Below are 18,336 nucleotides of genomic sequence, written 5' to 3' on the forward strand. Positions count from 1 at the left end.
TTGTCTTAGGTCATACCTGAATAGTCTTGTGGTTTTCCCTGCTTTCCTCAATTTAAGCCTGAATTTTGTGGTAAGGAACTGATGATCTGAGCCACAGTCAGCTCGAGGTCGTGTTTTGCCTACTCTATAGAGCTTCTCCATCTTCGACTGCAAAGAATATATCAGTGTGATTTCTGTTTTGACCATCTGATGATGTTCATGTGTAAAGTTTCTCGGGTTGCTGAAGAAGGTGTTTGCTATGACCACTTCATTCTCTTGGCAAACTCTGTTAGTCTTTGTGCTGCTTCATTTTGTACTCCAAGGCCAAACTTGCTTGTTCCTCCAGGTCTCTCTTGAGTTCCTACTTTTGCACTCCAATCCCCCACGCCGAAAAGGACATCTTTCTTTCTTTTTTTTTTTTTTTTGGTATTCATTCTAGAAGCTCTTGTAGGTCTTCATAGAAATCGTTCAGCTTCAGCTTCTTCGGCATTACTGGTTGGGGCACAGACTTGGATTGCTGTGATACTGTATGGTTTGCCTTGGAAACGAACCAAGATCATTCTGTCATTTTTGAGGCTGCACCCAAGTATTGCATTTCAGACTCTTTTGTTGACTGTGAGGGTTACTTCATTTCTTCTAAGGGATTCTTGCCTATACCAGTAGACATAATGGTTATCTGAATTATATTCACCCATTCCTGTTCCATTTCAGTTTCCCAAGATGTTGATGTTCGCTCTTGCCATCTCCTGCTTGACCATGTCCAATTTACCTTGATTCACAGACTACTGGTTTTTCCAGTAGTTGTGTATGGATGTGAGAGTTGGACTATAAAGAAAGCTGCATGCCAAAGAATTGATGCTTTTGAACTGTGGTGTTGGAGAAGACTCTTGAGAGTCCTTTGGACTACAAGATCAAACCAGTCCATGCTAAAGGTAATCAGTCCTGAATATTCACTGGAAGGACTGATGCTGAAGCTGAAACTCCAATACTTTGGCCACCTGATGTGAAGAACTGACTTCTTAGAAAAGACCCTGATGCTGGGAAAGATTGAAGGCGGGAGGAGAAGGGGACAACTGAGGATGTGATGGTTGGATGGCATCACCGACTCGATGGACATGGGTTTGAGTAAGCTCCGGGAGTTGGTGATGGACAGGGAAGCCTGGCGTGCTGCAGTCCATGGGGTCTTAAAGAGTCAGATACGACTGAGTGACTGAAGTGAACTGAATAATCATTAGTAACTGAAGATGATAATCTTTAAATGCCAATTTAAAATAAATTGGTATGTAGTCTATGTCACAAATATTTGTACTTTTTTCCCCTAGTACATGGGGCTGAAGACCAGACTTCTCAGGTGGCAGGTCAGGTGGTTTGGTATTCCCATCTCTTAAGAATTTTCCACAGTTTGTTGTGATCCATATAGTCAAAGGCTTTGGTGTAGTCAACAAAGCAGAAGTAGATGTTTTTCTGGAACTCTTGCTTTTTCAGTGATCCAACGGATGTTGGCAATTTGATCTCTGGTTCCTCTGCCTTTTCTAAATCCAGGTTGAACATCTGGAAGTTCTCAGTTCATGTACTGTTGAAGCCTAGCTTGGAGAATTTTGAGTATTACTTTGCTAGCATGTGAGATGAGTGCAATTGTGTGGTAGTTTGAATATTCTTTGGCATTGCCAGAATCTCTTCTCAATGGAAGAGACTGACTGTGGGGAAAACTTGGTCTTGCACTGGTGGGCAGGGAAATGCTCAGGAAATTTTTAATCCAATTTTCTACTGATGGGTGGGGCTGTGTCCTCACCGCAGCCCCCCACAACCCCACTAGTTGTTTGGCCTGAGGTGACCCTATCCTGAGACTACAGACTCTATGTTAGGGCTAAATGTGACCTCCAAACAGACTTTTGCCAACACGCCCCTCCCAGGACCGCACAGCAGGCCACCGCTGACACACACCTCTGCAGGAGACCCTGCATCACTCACAGGCAGGTCTGGCTCAGCCTCTTGTGGGGTCATTTCTCCTTTCTCCTTGTTCCTTTGGCACACAAATGCTTTGTGCCCTCCAACAGTCTCTGGTAATCATGAGGATATACATATTTCCCCAAATTCATTGATCTATACATTTTAAATAGGTATAATTTATTTGTAAATTACACTTGAAAAACATGATTTAAAAATCTGTCATCACTTTTGTATGAAGAAAGCAGAATGCTGTCTGGAACAGCAATCCATCTCAAATGACACGAGATCCAGTTTTAAGATGACTAGGCATCTAATAAAGTACCTGACATTTTCTTCCAGCAATAAGTTGCCACCAATGACCACTTTGGTAAAGTAAACTTTAAATAACTTATTAAAAATAACTCTTTTAAAGAACACATACTTCTTGTAAAAGTTCTCAGAGAAAAATCATACTACTTGCTGTTTAGATGAAGTGACAGACACATACGTAATATTGCCCATGATTTTCAAAATCCTATGAGAGGGAAGAAGTTAGCTTTAATTATTTAATATCACCACTCGGACATTTAACCTTTTCCTAACTTTGCAGGTGTTATAAGCACATTGTAGGAGCACTCTAAGTAGATGGAATGATCAACACACTATGGAAAGAGGAGTGTGAGAGTACATGCTGTGATTGGGAAGCTCCTAAGGCAGCAGAGCTGAGAGATGAAGCCTAGGAGACAGACAGGGCTTATTAACTACTGAAGGATTTCAAGCTGCAGAAAAGAGAAAACTGAAAGTGTCAGTCACTCAGTCATGTCCAGCTCTTTGTGACCCCATAGACTGTAGCCTACCAGGTTTCTGTGCCCATGGAATTCTCCAAGAAGAATACTGGAGTGGATAGCCGATCCCTTCTTCAGGGCATCTTCCTGACCCAGGGATCAAATCAGGGTCTCCTGCATTGCAGGCAGAATCTTTACCACCAGGGAAGCCAAATCTATGAACAGATGTGCACTCTGGTGGCACTTAAGGGGATTAATTGAGCGGTAGGTGGGGAAGATTGGAAGGCAGAGCATTACAGACAGAGGGCCACTGCTTGATCATGGTACAATAGGGAAGGTCTAGATTTAAGGTAATCACAGCAAGGCTGAATAGAATGAGATGTTTTAGGCAGTGATGTCTTTTTCATCATAGGGGACTGGAAGGCAAAAGCAGGAAGTCAAGAGACACCTGGAGTAACAGGCAAGTTTGGCCTTGGAATACAAAATGAAGCAGGGAAAAGGCTTCATTTTGCCAAGGTTTGCCTAAAGAACACACTGGTCATAGCAAATACCCTCTTCTAACAACACTACACATGGACATCACCAGATGATCAATATCAAACTCAGATTGATTACATTCTTTGTAGCCAAAGATGGAGAAACTCTATACAGTCAGCAAAAACAAGACTGGGAGCTGACTGTGGCTCAGATCATGAACTCCTTATTGCCAAATTCAGACTGAAATTGAAGAAAGTGGGGAAAATCTCTAGGCCATTCAGGTGTGACCTAAACCAAATCCCTTATGATTATACAGAGGAAGTGGCAAATAGATTCAAGGGATTTGAGCTGGTAGACAGAGTGCCTGAAGAACTAAGGCAGAGGGGTTCATAACACTGCACAGGAGGTGGTGATCAAAACCATAAGCAAGAAAAAGAAACACAAAAAAAGCAACATGGTTGTCTGAGGAAGCCTTACAAGCAGTGGGGAAAGGAGTGAAAGGCAAAAGGGAAAAGGAAAGATATACCCGTCTGAATGCAGAGTTCCAAAGAATAGCAAGGAGAGATAAGAAAGCCTACAGAAGTGAACAGTGCAAAGAAATATAGGGAAAAAAATAGAATGGGAAAGACTAGAGACCTCTTTGAGAAAATTAGAGATACCAAGGGAACATTCCATGCAAAGATGGGCACAATAAAGGACAGAAATGGTATGGACCTAGCAGAAGCAGAAGATATTAAGAAGAGGTGACAAGAATATACAGAAAACTGTACAAATAAGGTCTTAATGACCCAGGTAACCATGATGGTGTGATCACTCACCTAGAGCCAGACATCCTGGAATGTGAAGTCAAGTAGGCCTTAGGAAGCATCACTACAAAAGAAAGCTAGTGGAGGTGATGGAATTCCAGTTGAGCTATTTCAAATTGTAAAAGATGATGCTGTTAAAATGCTGTACTCAATATGCTAGCAAATTTGGAAAAGTCAGCAGTGGCCACAGGACTGGAAAAGGTCATTTTTCATTCTAATCCCAAAGAACGGCAATGTAAAATAATGTTCAAACTACTGCACAACTGCACTCATTTCACATGCAATTAATGAAGGTGATGCTCAAAATCCTTCAAGGTGGATTTCAACAGTATGTGAACTGAGAACTTTCAGATGTACAAGCTGGATTTGGCACCAGAGATCAAATTGTCAACATCTACTAGATCAGGAAAAAAAAGCAAGAGAATTCAAGAAAAACATCTACTTTTGCTTTATTGACTATACTAAAGTCTTTGACTGTGTGGATCACAACAAACTGTGGAAGATCCTTAAAGAAATAGGAATACCAGGCCACCTTACCTGACTCCTGAGAAATCTGTATGCAGGTCAAGAAGCAGCACTTAGAACCAGACATGGAACAACAAACTGGCTCAAAATTGGGAAAGGAGTACGTCAAGGCTGTATACTGTCACCTTGCTTATTTAACTTATATACAGAGTACATCATGAGAAATGCTGGGCTGGATTAAGCTCAAGCAGGAATCAAGATTGCCAGGAGAAATATCAATAACCTCAGATAATCAGATGATACCACCCTTATGGCAGAAAGCTAAGATGAACTAAGGAGCCTCTTGATGAAAGTGAAAAAGGAGAGTGAAAAAGCTGGCTTAAAACTCAACATTCAAAAAACCAAGATCATGGCATCCAATTCCATCATTTCATGGCAAATAGATGGGGAAACCACTGAAAGAGTGACTCCATTTTGGGCTCCAAAATCACTGTGGACAGTGGCTACAGCTATGAAATTAAAAGACACCTGCTCTTTGGAAGAAAATCTATGACAAAGCTAGATGTTGTGTTAAAAAGCAGAGACATCACTTCGTGGTCAAAGGTCCATATAGTCAAAGCTATGGTTTTCCCAGTAGTCACATATGGATGTGAGAGCTGGACCATAAAGAAGGTTGAGCACCAAAGAATTGATGCTTTTGAACTGTGGTGCTGGAAAGACTCTTGAGAGTCCCTTGGACAACCAGGAGATCAAATAAGTCAATCCTAAAAGAAATCAACCAAGAATATGCACTAGAAGGACTGATGCTGGAGCTCCAATACTCTGGCCACATGATGTGAAGATCCAACTCATTGGAAAAGACCCTGACGCTGGGAAAGATTGAGGGCAGGAGGATAAGATGGTTAGATGACATCATCGACTCAATGGACATGAGTTTGAGCAAACTCCAGGAGATAGTAAAGGACAGGGAAGCCTGGTATGCTGCAGTTCATGGGGTCAAAAGAGTCAGACACAACTGAGTGACTGAACAAAACCTCAGAAATCAGAACTGATGGCATTTAATTGCTGACTGGATATGGCGTTAGGAATGAGGGAGGATTCTAGGATGATTTCTAACTTGCAATTCTGTCCATCTAAATAACTATAATATCCCTTAAACTGGAATATATAGGAGGAGAAGCAGGGAGAAAGATGACAACTTCAAGTCTGCACATAATAAATCTGAGGCAATTGTGCAGACTCAGTGGGGAGGTTTCCTATAGGCCAGGTTAACGTGGGGGTGGAGAGCAGTGGCCTGGGCTGAAGTCAGAGACAGGATACCAAAATAAAAAATAAACTCTTTGTCTGATGCATGAGACAGGGTTCTCAGAGCTGGTGCACTGGGATGACCCTGAGGGATGGGATGGGGAGGGAGGTAGGAGGGGGTTCAGGATGGGGAACACATGTACACCCATGGCTGATTCATGTCAATGTATGGCAAAAACCACTACAATATTGTAAAGTAATTAGCCTCCAATTAAAATAAAAAAATAAAGAAACTCTCATTTTGCATAAAATGGGAGGGGAGCTAAAGATGGAACCTTGGAGAGCCTGAATATTTTCATGAAGAGGCAGAAGAAGAGCATAAAAAAGTGCCAAAAAGTTGCATCGAGAGTCACAGAAGGCAAGAACAATGAGACTTTGATGGTAATGTGGTCAGGAGCCATCAAATGTTGAAAAGTCATCAAGTAACTTAAGAGAAATATGTGTATCAAATAGGAAGTCACTGGTGACCTTTCCAAGAGCAGCTCCAGAACACTGAAGAAAAGAGCCAGAAGGTGGTGCTATGAGGAGGAATGGGGGCGAAGAAGCAGAGAAATTCAGTGTTCATTATTCTATTAAGAGCTTGACTGTGAAAGGATGGTGAATATTTGATTAATAGCAGAGGAGAAACAATTTTAAGGAATAGATGTATGTATGTTGCTTTGTTTCATGGTGGCTTGGGCCCGAGCCTGCTGATGTAGCAAGATTCATGGGGAGAGTGGGGAAGGTGACAGAGTAAAAGTGTCAAGGGGAATGCTGAGGGATCCAGCGTGGAACTAGTCTTAGGTAAGAGAAAGGTTCCTATCTCACTGAATTGAAACCAAAAAGATTTATGTACATGGAGGTAAGTGGTTGGGTAGGTGGTGAGGAGCAGATAAAGTTAATGAAAAACCTATTAAAAGGGGAGATTCTCTGTTGAAAGGGCAAGAAGCTGATCACATGAGTTTAAAGAGAGCAGTGAAAGTTGGAAAAGGTGATGATGAGTATCAAAAAGCTTTTATATCTAAGAAATACAACTAGGAACTCCTCTTTTTAAAATTAATCCCAGTTTACATATATGGAAATATGAATAATGATTGTTAGGTAAAGAAATTCTGATTACACACTGCCTCTACCTTGAAGGATGACACGTCGTGCTCCCTCCTGAGGAAGACATGTTAGTTTTTCACATTCTTATAGAAACAGTGGTGATGGCCTTTTAACCTCCAGTGGCATTCGTGTGATAATTATAAGCATTTAGAATGGAAGCTCTAGTCTTCAACATTACACTAACTGACCTATTCTAAGAGTCAGACTCCAAAAATCTTGGCATGCTGGCAGCAGCCACTGACACGTTTACATATGACAGCATTCTATTTTAAACTATGATCTATCTCAGCTTCTTAAATTGTACGCTACACCTTTCATGTCAAATTTTCCAAAGGCTTGCATAACAAGCATATGAAAAACATCTCATAAATGCTCCCTAGTGGGGAAACTGCACATGAAACTACCTGTTTATATATGCAGTAACTTGAATTATACATGAAAATTCCACATGGATGCCCAGAATCAGCACTGTGTTAATTCAAGAAGTATATTAAAATTTCTGGATGTATTTAGTAGCAGATCCTAAGAAAAATCTGTTCTTTAAACAGGGTTTTCTTTAAAAAAAAAAAAAGAAAGAAAAAGATCTGTTAGCTGGAATATACTGTTTCAAGGAATCTACTCTTCCTAGGAAAAATAATATATAATAAACACTAATCTTATAATACATTTTCAAAAATCCTGGGAAACTCCATGTTTTGTTCTTTTAAAGACCCTGGAAGACTGTAAAATTTCCCTATTCTATAAATCTTGTAAGTCATATTGAAAATAAAATTTAAATGATAAATGTCAGTTGCAGAAGTTATCACCTTTTCATTTGAATGCTTGACTTCTATTGGATAATTCTCTTCCAAGAGACTTACTTGGGAAAAAGAGGTGACAGCCAACTCATTGCCTAATTGATTTAGGAACAGTGCCCAGGGAGATAGTCCAATTAAGTTTACAAGCTGGCAATTAGCAGGAAGCCCTCTAAATCCCTACACTGAGAGCCTGTTTACTTTAGTAAGAAGGCAAATGTGCTAGAGATAGGAAGAGAAAGCTGTGCTTTTTGCAAAGCTGTTGTGAGTAGGCCCACAAGGGAGGGCTGAAGAAAAGCTAGGTGTATGTTAGTAGACTGCCTTCTTGTTTGACAGGTAACTGGGATATACAGAGAGGGAGAGAGTTTCAACAGATATGCAAAACATCTAACATCCACTTTAATAAGTGTTGTGCGTGGAGACATACCACTATTAAACGTGTAGTTGGGCAAAGTAGAACTGGATTATCTCATAATAAATGAGATTCCAAACATATTTTTCTTGGGTAATACTAATGTTATGAATGGATTTAGATTCTTTTTTTTTTTCATGTGAAAAGAACATAGCTCTCACTTATATCCCTAATAGCTTTCAAGTTAAGTCATTTTCATTAGACTTATTTCATTCATTCTATTTCAGAGGCAAGTAGATCCATTAAAAACAACAAGTAAACTGACAGTTATTTAACAAACACTACAAAGTTTTTAAAAACTTAACTTTGTGCCACAGAGCCAAATCCTGTAAGGGGTTTTGAAATGTATCTACTTTTCTATGTTTTCAGGTTGCAATCGGTTCAGTTCAGTTCAGTCACTCAGTCGTGTCCAACTCTTTGCAACCCCATGAATCGCAGCACGCCAGGCCTCCCTGTCCATCACCAACTCCCAGAGTTCACTCAGACTCACGTCCATTGAGTTGGTGATGCCATCCAGCCATCTCATCCTCTGTCATCCCCGTCTCCTCCTGCCCCCAATCCCTCCCAGCATCAGGGTCTTTTCCAATGAGTCAACTCTTCGCATCCGGTGGCCAAAGTACTGGAGTTTCAGCTTTAGCATCAGTCCTTCCAATGAATACCCAGGACTGATCTCCTTTAGGATGGACAATAATGTGCACTAATTGAAATATGCTTTTTTAAACCTAAGAAAGTTCCTCTCAAGAATGTTAAATTATCAAAACTGCCTAAAAAGTGTCATATATTTTAGGACATACCTGGTAATGCAAACCTATAGAAGGCAAATAAAATTCTGCTTTAAAGCTTCCTGGTTGAAATACTATACATTAATACATAATTTTCCTAATATTGAAATAATTTTTTGAATATTTTTATCTAGAAGAAAAACATAAAGTTACACAAATATCTTTAGCAAATTCTAACCAAGCATTTTCCTTCCTCTTCTTTTAAAACACTTGTTTTACACATTTTCAATCTGGAAAGAAATGAACACTTATCTAAAATAACTTAATAGAAAAAGTATTATATCCCTACACACAGAATTTTACAAGGGACATAGTAAGTACTTTTAAAATATTCTCATATGTACTATTTCTTTTTTTTTTTTTTTTAAAGAAAAGTTCCAAAAATACTACAAATAATATCCATATAACCTCTGCCCAGATTTTTCACTTGTTCTTATCATTTCACCCCATTTCTTTATTATTTGTCTGCTCCCCACCCAAAAAGTTTTTTTCTAAACTCTTGGAAGGCCTGCTGCAGATATCATGGTTTTTATTCCCATGAAGTATCCCACATACTTCAGTACATATTTCTGAATTTCCTAAGAATAGGGATATTCGGTTAATAACTGTAATAGTACAGTTGTCAACTTCAGTAATTTAACATGGATAAAATACTTTTATTAAATCTGTCTGTATTCTACTACTGTTAACTGACCCTCAGTGTCCTTTTTAGCACTTTTTCCTTCTAGTACGAGATCTAGTCCAGGATCAGATATTGCATTTCATTGTCATGTTGATAAAGTCTTTTTTAATCTGGAACACTTTTACAGCCTTTCTTTGTTTTTTATGATATTGTCATTGTTAAAGAATACTGCCCCTACTTTGTTTTTTTTTTTTGACAGCTTTAATTTTTCAGCACTTTATTTTTTTTTTTTTTTGATAAATTTAACGCCTTTTATTGCCATACCTCATTTCACTGTGCTTTGCTTTAGTGAGCTTTATAGATAAATGTTTTTTTTTTTTTTCTTGTTAATTTTCAAGGAATTTTTTTAGTAGACAGTTTATTTTGGAAAGCATCATATATGGACAGCTCAGGCTTTTTATTCATGTGATGGAAAATTAATGCAATTTCAAAATTTTTCAATATATAATGGACCTTGACATTTTAGAAAATCATCCACAAAACTTCCTTAAGAAAACTACATGAAATGTAAGCATATTGATGGGATGAGGAACAAAAAAAATCTACATTCCAGGAATAGTTTTACTGTCTTAATTGTACTATCATCATAAAAAAATTTATTTACTCACCAACTTCCTTGACTTACCAAGTTTAAACAGAAGTACACCCAATGGTCCTCTGTCAAACCTGAGGAAGAGGAGATTACAGATGTCCCCACTTTCAGGCTTCTTAGAAATAAACTGAGGCGCTATCCACTGCATTTGAACAAGACTGCTGGAAACATCAAAGAATTTTTTGAATTGTAGAGTCTCCCTAGGTGAGTTGTCTTCAGCCAAAAGCTGGATGTTAATAGGAGAAAGAGCCATATCAAATATTTGCAGCTCCCCTTGGTTATTGCCGACTAGCAGAATGGCCCCACTGGGGTGGCAGCTTATTAAGGAAGGCAGAAGTTCAGCCCGAGCTAAGAGAGTCACTCTACGGTGAGTTTCATAAAGAATTACTGACGAATCTTCACAGCCCAGGATCAGTTTGTCTTCAGCAGCATTCCTGCAACAACTAATGGCCTTTGACTTAAGTGGTATTCTGGTGACTGATACACACTGGATTTTGTTCCGAACACATTCATAGACGCAGCTGTCAGCCATGGGCTCTTTGTCTACACTGATGGAGCACTCCACTGTCAACACTCGATTAGGATGTTTGGTGTCAAAGCGAACATCCAGTGGATCCCATTCTGTGCGTACAGAACTCAGAACCTGTAAGAAATATAGCAAGTATGTTCAAATAGACTGGTTTTTCTTCAGCTGTCACACATAGCACTGCATATTAACCTAGAATCCTACTGAATACAGTCAACTCCCACCTTAAATATCAGCAACATATTAGCAGGTATGTCTATATCTCATATAGAACATATATAAACGTGTGTGTGTGTGCATGCGCTCAGTCATGTCTGACTATAGCCTGCCAGGCCCCTCTGTCCATGGGATTTCCCAGGCAAGAGTATCAGAATGGGTTGCCGTTTCTTTCTCCAGAGGATCTTCTTGACCCAGGGATGGATCTCCTGTCTCCTGAGTCTCCTGCATAGGCAGGTGGACTGTTTACCACTGAGCTACCTGGGAAGCCCATATATAAATATATATAGCACATACTCAGCACAGCTGCAGAAATTAAATTATAAAAATTTAAGCATTTTGTTTTAGAAAGTCTGTAAGTAACATAAAGACAAATATTTCCTACAATATACAGAAACTAACAGAGTGGGCTTTTAGTAAAATAATATGGCTAGCAGATTACCTAAAGACATCAGAAGCATGATTTTTAAAGGATGAATAAAGGATTTTAACAATTCAGTTCATCTCCTTCCAACCCACTACCCCTGCTAATTCTAAAATTACTGGTAAATTATTTACCAGAAATATATTCCTAATTAGTAGAGTAAGAAATCAAAAACCAAAATGGTCCATTTTCAAGAACATCTAGCTTTGAGTCACAGCTTGCTGATGTAGTAGCCAATAGCTGATAGCCATAACGAATACAAAACTAGAAAGTCTGGGCAAACAAAGGGACGGTGAGATGCCTAGGATTTTCGTGCGGGTTCATCCTACTGGTGAATTCAAAACCTACAAACTGGAATAGGTACACAGAAAAGGAGGAAATAAGACGTGGAGGGGTGGTGGGAGGAGATCATAAAGAGGGAGGGAACAAACCTAGGTGACATCCAGGAAGATTGTTTACCCCTTGGTACTCAGCCGAAGAGGAACGGGGGGGGGGGGGGGGGGGGGGAGGGACTTGCATTCTAGGGATAAGATGCTCCCTGTAATGACTCTGGGTGTGCCTGCCCATCAGACACCAGATCTTGCAAGACCATCATTAAAGCCTCACTTCCATTCTTTGGGTTTGGGCTGGTGAGCATGTTTCTCACAAGCAGGGCAGGGTAAGCAAAGAAAAAAGCTTTAGAACTCTGTTAACATTCCTGTAGAAACATTTGTTGTTGGTGTTGTTTAGTTGCTAAGTCATGTCAGACTCTTTGGCAACCCCATGGGCTGTAGCCCACCAGGCTCCTCTGTCCATGGGATTTCCTAGGAGTGGGCTGTCATTTCCTTCTCCAGGGGATCTTCCTGACACAGGGATTGAACTTGTGTCTCCTGCACTGGCAGGCAGATTCTTCTACCACTGATTTTATTATCAGAAAATATATGAAGGGTTGTTAAGTAGGTCAGTGATCAACAGAAAAAAATAAGAAGGTAATGTACTACTAGTTTTAAAATTAAAAGAAGACCTGGTGAGTAATATGACTTATAATACTAGTGAGGCAAAATTTGAAAAGCATTTCTAGTGTGTAAAGGAAAGGCAACAAGAATAAAGGAATAAAGCAGGCCATTCACCTTATTCATATGTAAATGTGGGAGGCCAAAAATCTGGAGAATGGTAACTGAGATCATTTCTAACACTGCTGAAAACCTCAAAATTAGATTTAGAAACATTACAAAGCACATGTCTACAAGAGACAGAATTTCACAGAACTCTGCATGTGTGTTTGTGCACTCGCAGAAGTTCAAAATCTGACGGAATCCAACCGTTAAGGTCAGTATCTGAGTTAATAGTATTATACCAAGGTCATGTTCCAGGATGTAACAATGTACTGCAGTAACGTGCATTACTGGGGCAAACAAGGGAAACTAGACAAACTAGGGGGAAAAGTACAGGAAGGGAATATGCTTTTAGCCATTTTGGCAATTATTTTAGCGGTTTCTTGAGAGTCGAATTATTTCATTTTTTTTTTTTTAAGAGCACACAGCTTTGTTACATAGTGCTGACTTGGGGATGGAATGGGGGTTAATGTGAATTTTTAAAAAATACATCCTAAACATTATTAACAAACTAATCTTCCTAAACTAAATGTTCTTGCTGTCATTCCCTTGTTCGAACTTTTTAACTGTTACCCAATTTTGCTTCCCTGGTGGCTCAGATGGTAAAGAATCTGCCTGCAATGTGGGAGACTCGGGTTTGATCCCTACGTTGGGGAGATCCCCTGGAGAGGAGAATGGCAACCCACCCCAGTACTCTTGCCTGGAGAATCCCATGGACGGGGGAGCCTGGCAGGGTACAGTCCATGGGGTCGCAAAGAGTGGAACATGACTGAGCAACTAGCACAAATACAACTAATGAATTAAAGTTTTATTCCCCTGCCTGGTATGTAAAACCATATAGGATCCATATCCAACTCTTTCCCTCCCTCACACTCACTTTCCTACTCTCACTTTTCTTTTTTGTCTAATAAATGCTTGAGTATGAGCTATATACTCAAGCACATACATACAGGCACAGGTCCTGGCACTGGTGGGGATACAGCAGTGAGGTCCTCATCCTCAGAGAACATACACTCCAATGGCTGAAGATAGGTTAACAAATCACAAGCAAACATACGGAGTATGTTAGTGACTCTATATGTGTACCTCCTAAGTACTCGGAAGAATGGGAAGGGGAGGCAACAGAAGTCAGGACAGGCTTCTCTCATAAAGTTGACCTGAAAGAAGTGAAGAAGTGAAGCCATGCAGTCACCTGGAGAAGAGGGCTCCAGGCAGAGGAAGCAAACATGCCAAGGCAGCACTCTCAGCCTGAAGAAGAAACGATGGCAGAGCAACATGGCCACAGAAAATGGAGCAAGGAAGAACAGTGGGAATTGGAGGCGGCAGAAGATTGTGAAGTAGCTTGTAGGCCCTTACAGGGACTTTGGTTTTCCCCCTAAACAAGATGAGAAGCCATAAGCAAAGGAGGAACGTGATCTGCCTTGCAAACCCCAGCATTATCTCCCACAGTGTCCTCTCAGTACTGTATTCTGAGGTCAAACTAAAGCTGCATTTTCTCAGCTCTGAAATCTGTTAAACAGGGAGGCCATTCAGCTGATGAATCCCTAATGCCATCCTGGCTTATGAAAGCAAACCAAAACCTAAACCTATAAATGCCTCAATGTTACAAAATCAAAATACCAAGGATAACCAATTACAATAGCCAATTAAGCTTTAAACTATAGCCAATCAAATAATTTCCTTTCTCTGCTTCTGTACTTTCTTTCTCAATTTTTCCCCTGTCTCATATTAGTAGAGTCTTCCTAACCACTTTCAGTTTGGCACTTGCTCAAACTCTGAAAAATTTCAGTATGCCTCAGTTTACCTTTCAATAACTTCTCTTATATCCTTTACCTGAAATCCACACTCTTCACCCACAAAGGCTCAGTCTGTCTTATATGTCCCAAGGTGTAAGTCCATTATAACTCCCTTCTTCTCCTCCACTCCTAATCCCAGATACTTCTAAAAAGCTAGCCAAGGTCAGATGGAATATCAAATTCTGATTTTAAAAAAAGCAATACTTTATATTTATCTGTTGAAGTATAGTTGATTAACAATATTATATACTGATGCAATATTTTTATAGATTGTACCCCATTGAAAGTTATTGTAAAACAATAGCCGTATTTCCGTCTCTTAATGTGCTACCTCTATGTTGCCCCCACTCCATCTCTCTCTCTCTCCATTAGTAACCACTAGTTTGTTCCCTATATCTGTAAGTCTGCTTCAGTTTTGTAATATTAATTTGTTTTATTTACTAGATTTCACATGTAAGTCTTAATATAGAGTATTTGTCTTTTTCTGACTTATTCCACTCTCTTAATCTTGAAGCAATCACTTGTTCCATACAGGGTTTTAACTGTTGCTTCTTGACCCACATACAGGTTTAAGATTGAGAAAGGAGTGTGACAGTGCTGTCTGCTGTCACCTTGTCTGTTTAACCTATATGCTGAGCACATCATGAGAAACGCTGGGCTGGATGAGTTATAAGCTGGGCTCAAGATAGGCAGAAGAAACATCAACAACCTCAGATATGTGAATGCTACCACTCTAATGGGAGAAAATGAAGAGGAACTAAAGAGCCTCTTGATGAGGATGAAGGAGGAGAGTGAAAAAGCCGGCTTAAGACTAAATATTAAAAAACTAACATCATGGCATCTAGCCCCATTACTGCATGGCAGATAGAAGGGGAAATGGTGCAAGTACTGACATATTTTGTCTTCTTGACTCCAAAATCACTATGGACAGTAACTGCAGCCATGAAATCACAGACGACTACCTGTTGGCAGGAAAGCAATGACAACCTAGACAGAGACATCACTCTGCCAACAAAGGTCCATATAGTCAAGGCCATGGTCTTCCCCATTTCATTATAAGGGACTGGAATGCAAAAGTAGGAAGTCAAGAAACACCTGGAATAACACGTAAATTTGGCCTTGGAATATAGAATGAAGCAGTAAAAGGCTAACAGAGTTTTGCCAAGAGAACACATTGGTCATAACAAACACCCTATTCCAACAACACAAGAGACTACTCTACAGATGGACATTACCAGATGGCCAACACTGAAATCAGATTGATTATATTCTTTGCAGCGAAAGATGGAGAAATTCTATACAGTCAGCAAAAACAAGACTGGGAGCTGACTGTGGCTCAGATCATGAACTCCTTATTGCCAAATTCAGACTGAAATTGAAGAAAGTAGGGAAAACCACTAGACCATTAAGGTATGACTTTAATGAAATACCTTATTATAGAGTGGAAATGAGAAACAGATTTAAGGGACTAGATCTGATAGACTGCCTGATGAACTATGGAGGGAGGTTCATGACACGGTACAGGAGACAGGGATCAAGACCATCCCCAAAAAAAGAAATGCAAAAAAAGCAAAATGGCTGTCTGAGGACCCCTTACAAAGAGCTGTGAAAAGAAGAGAAGCCAAAAGCAAAGGAGAAAAGGAACGATATACCCATTTGAATGCAGAGTTCCAAAGAATAGCAAGGAGAGATAAGAAAGCCTTCCTCAGTGATCAGTGCAAAGAAATAGAGGAAAACAATAGAATGGGAAAGACTAGATCTCTTCAAGAAAATAAGAGATGTCAAGGGAACATGTCATGTAAAGATGGGCACAATAAAGAACAGAAATAGTATAGACCGAATAGAAGCCGAAGATATTAAGATATTAAGAGGTGGCAAGAATACACAGAAGAAATGTACAAAAAAGATCTTCATGAACCAGATAATCATGATGGTGTGATTACTCACCAAGAGCCAGACATACTGGAATGTGAAGTCAAGTGGGCCTCTGGAAGCATCACTACATACAAAGCTAGTGGAGGTGATGGAATTCCAGTTAAGCTATTTCAGATTGTGAAAGACGATGCTGTGAAAGTGCTGCACTCAATATGCCAGCAAATTTGGAAAACTCAGCAGTGGCCACAGGACTGGAAAAAGTCATTGTTCGTTCCAATCCCAAAGAAAGGCAATGCCAAAGAATGCTCAAACTACTGCCCAATTGCATTCATCTCACATGCTAGTAAAGTAATGCTCAAAATTCTCCAAGCCAGGCTTCAGCAATATATGAACCGCAAACTTCCAGATGTTCAAGCTGGTTTTAGAAAAGGCAGAGGAACCAGAGATCAAATTGCCAACATCCGCTGGATCATCGAAAAAGCAAGAGGGTTCCAGTAAAACATCTATTTCTGCTTTACTGACTATGCCAAAGCCTTTGACTGTGTGGATCACAATAAACTGTGGAAAATTCTTCAAGAGATGGGAATACCAGACCACCTGACCTGCCTCTTCAGAAACCTATATGCAGGTCAGGAAGCAACAGTTAGAACTGGACATGGAACAACAGACTGGTTCCAAATAGGAAAAGGAGGACGTCAAGGCTGTATATTGTCACCCTGCTTATTTAACTTATGTGCAGAGTAAATCATGAGAAATGCTGGGCTAGATAAAGCACAAGCTGGAATCAAGACTGCTGAGAGATGTATCAATAACCTCAGATACGCAGATGACACCACCCTTATGGCAGAAAGTGAAGAGGAACTAAAAAGCCTCTTGATGGAAGTGAAAGAGGAGAGTAAAAAGGTTGGCTTTAAGCTCAACATTCAGAAAAGTAAGATCATGGCATCCGGTCCCATCACTTCATGGGAAATAGATGGGGAAACAGTGACAGACTTTATTTTTTTGGGCTCCACAATCACTGCAGATGGTGACTGCAGCTATGAAATTAAAAGACACTTACTCCTTGGAAGGAAAGTTATGACCAACCTAGACAGCAAATTAAAAAGTAGAGACATTACTTTGTCAACAAAGATCCATCTAGTCAAGGCTATGGTTTTTCCAGTATTCATGTATGGAAGTGAGAGTTGGACTATAAAGAAAGCTGAGTGCCAAAGAATTGATGTTTTGGAACTGTGGTGTTGGAGAAGACTCTTGAGAGTCCAAGGGACTGCAAGGAGATCCAACCAGTCCATGCTTAAGGAAGTCAGTCCTGAATATTCATTGGAAGGACTGATGTTGAAGGTAAAACTCCAATACTTCGGCCACCTGATGCAAAGAACTGACTCATTTGAGAAGACCCTGATGCTGGGAAAGATTGAAGGTGGGAGGAGAAGGGGATGACAGAGGAGGAGATGGTTGGATAGCATCACCGACCAAATAGACATGAGTCTGGGTAAATCCAGGAGTTGGTGATGGACAGGGAGGTCTGGCATGCTGCAGTCCATGGCATCACGAAGAGTCGGACACGACTGAGCAACTGAACTGAACTGAACTGAACTGATGGTCTTCCCAATGGTTACATACCCTTGTGAGAACTGGACCATAAAGAAGGCAGAACGCCAAAGAATTGATGCCTGATGCCTTTAAACTGTGGTGTTGAAGAAGATTCCTGAAAATCCCTTGGATAGCAAGGAGATCAAACCAGTCAGTGTTAAGGGAGATCAACCCTGAATATTCAATGGAAAGACTAATGCTGAAGCTGAAGCTCCAGTATTTTGGTCATCTGATGCAAACAGATGACTCATTGGAAAAGTCCCTGTAGCTGGAAAAGATTGAGGGCAGGAGGAGAAGAGGATGTCAAAGGATGAGATGGCTGGATGGCATCACCGATGCAATGAACATGAACTGGGGCAAATTCCAGGAGATGGTGAGGGAGAGGGAGGCCTGGGCTGCTGCAGTCCATGGGGTCACAAAGAGTCAGACACAACTGGGGGACCAAACAACAACCCTATTCTCTAGATCTATATACATTGTTGCAAGTGCTTTCATTCCTTTTTCTGGCTGAATAACACTCCATCAGTCATATATATACGTATATACACATACATATATGTGTGTGTGTGTGTGTGTGTGTGTATGTATATAATACACACAACATGTTTTCCATTCATCTGTTGATAGACATTTAGGTTGCTTCCATGTCTTGGCTATTGTAAACAGTGGGGCTATGAACACTCAGGTATATGTATCTTTTCTAATTAGTTTTCTCAGG

The 18,336-nt window shown here is 40.1% G+C and overlaps 1 protein-coding gene across 7 annotated transcripts in view; it reads right to left on the minus strand.

The window, feature by feature from the left end:
* WDPCP (WD repeat containing planar cell polarity effector) overlaps positions 1 to 18,336 on the minus strand; it is a 304,438-nt gene that overhangs the window by 125,003 nt on the left and 161,099 nt on the right. For all 7 annotated transcript variants that reach the window (XM_005212781.5, XM_059891308.1, XM_059891305.1 and 4 more), the window contains one exon: positions 10,128 to 10,737. In XM_005212781.5, coding sequence (XP_005212838.1) covers positions 10,128 to 10,737 — 610 coding nt within the window. The remainder of the gene's footprint in view (positions 1 to 10,127; positions 10,738 to 18,336) is intronic.

The sequence above is a fragment of the Bos taurus genome, chromosome 11 (assembly GCF_002263795.3).
Source record: "Bos taurus isolate L1 Dominette 01449 registration number 42190680 breed Hereford chromosome 11, ARS-UCD2.0, whole genome shotgun sequence".
NCBI classification, from domain to species: domain Eukaryota; kingdom Metazoa; phylum Chordata; class Mammalia; order Artiodactyla; family Bovidae; genus Bos; species Bos taurus.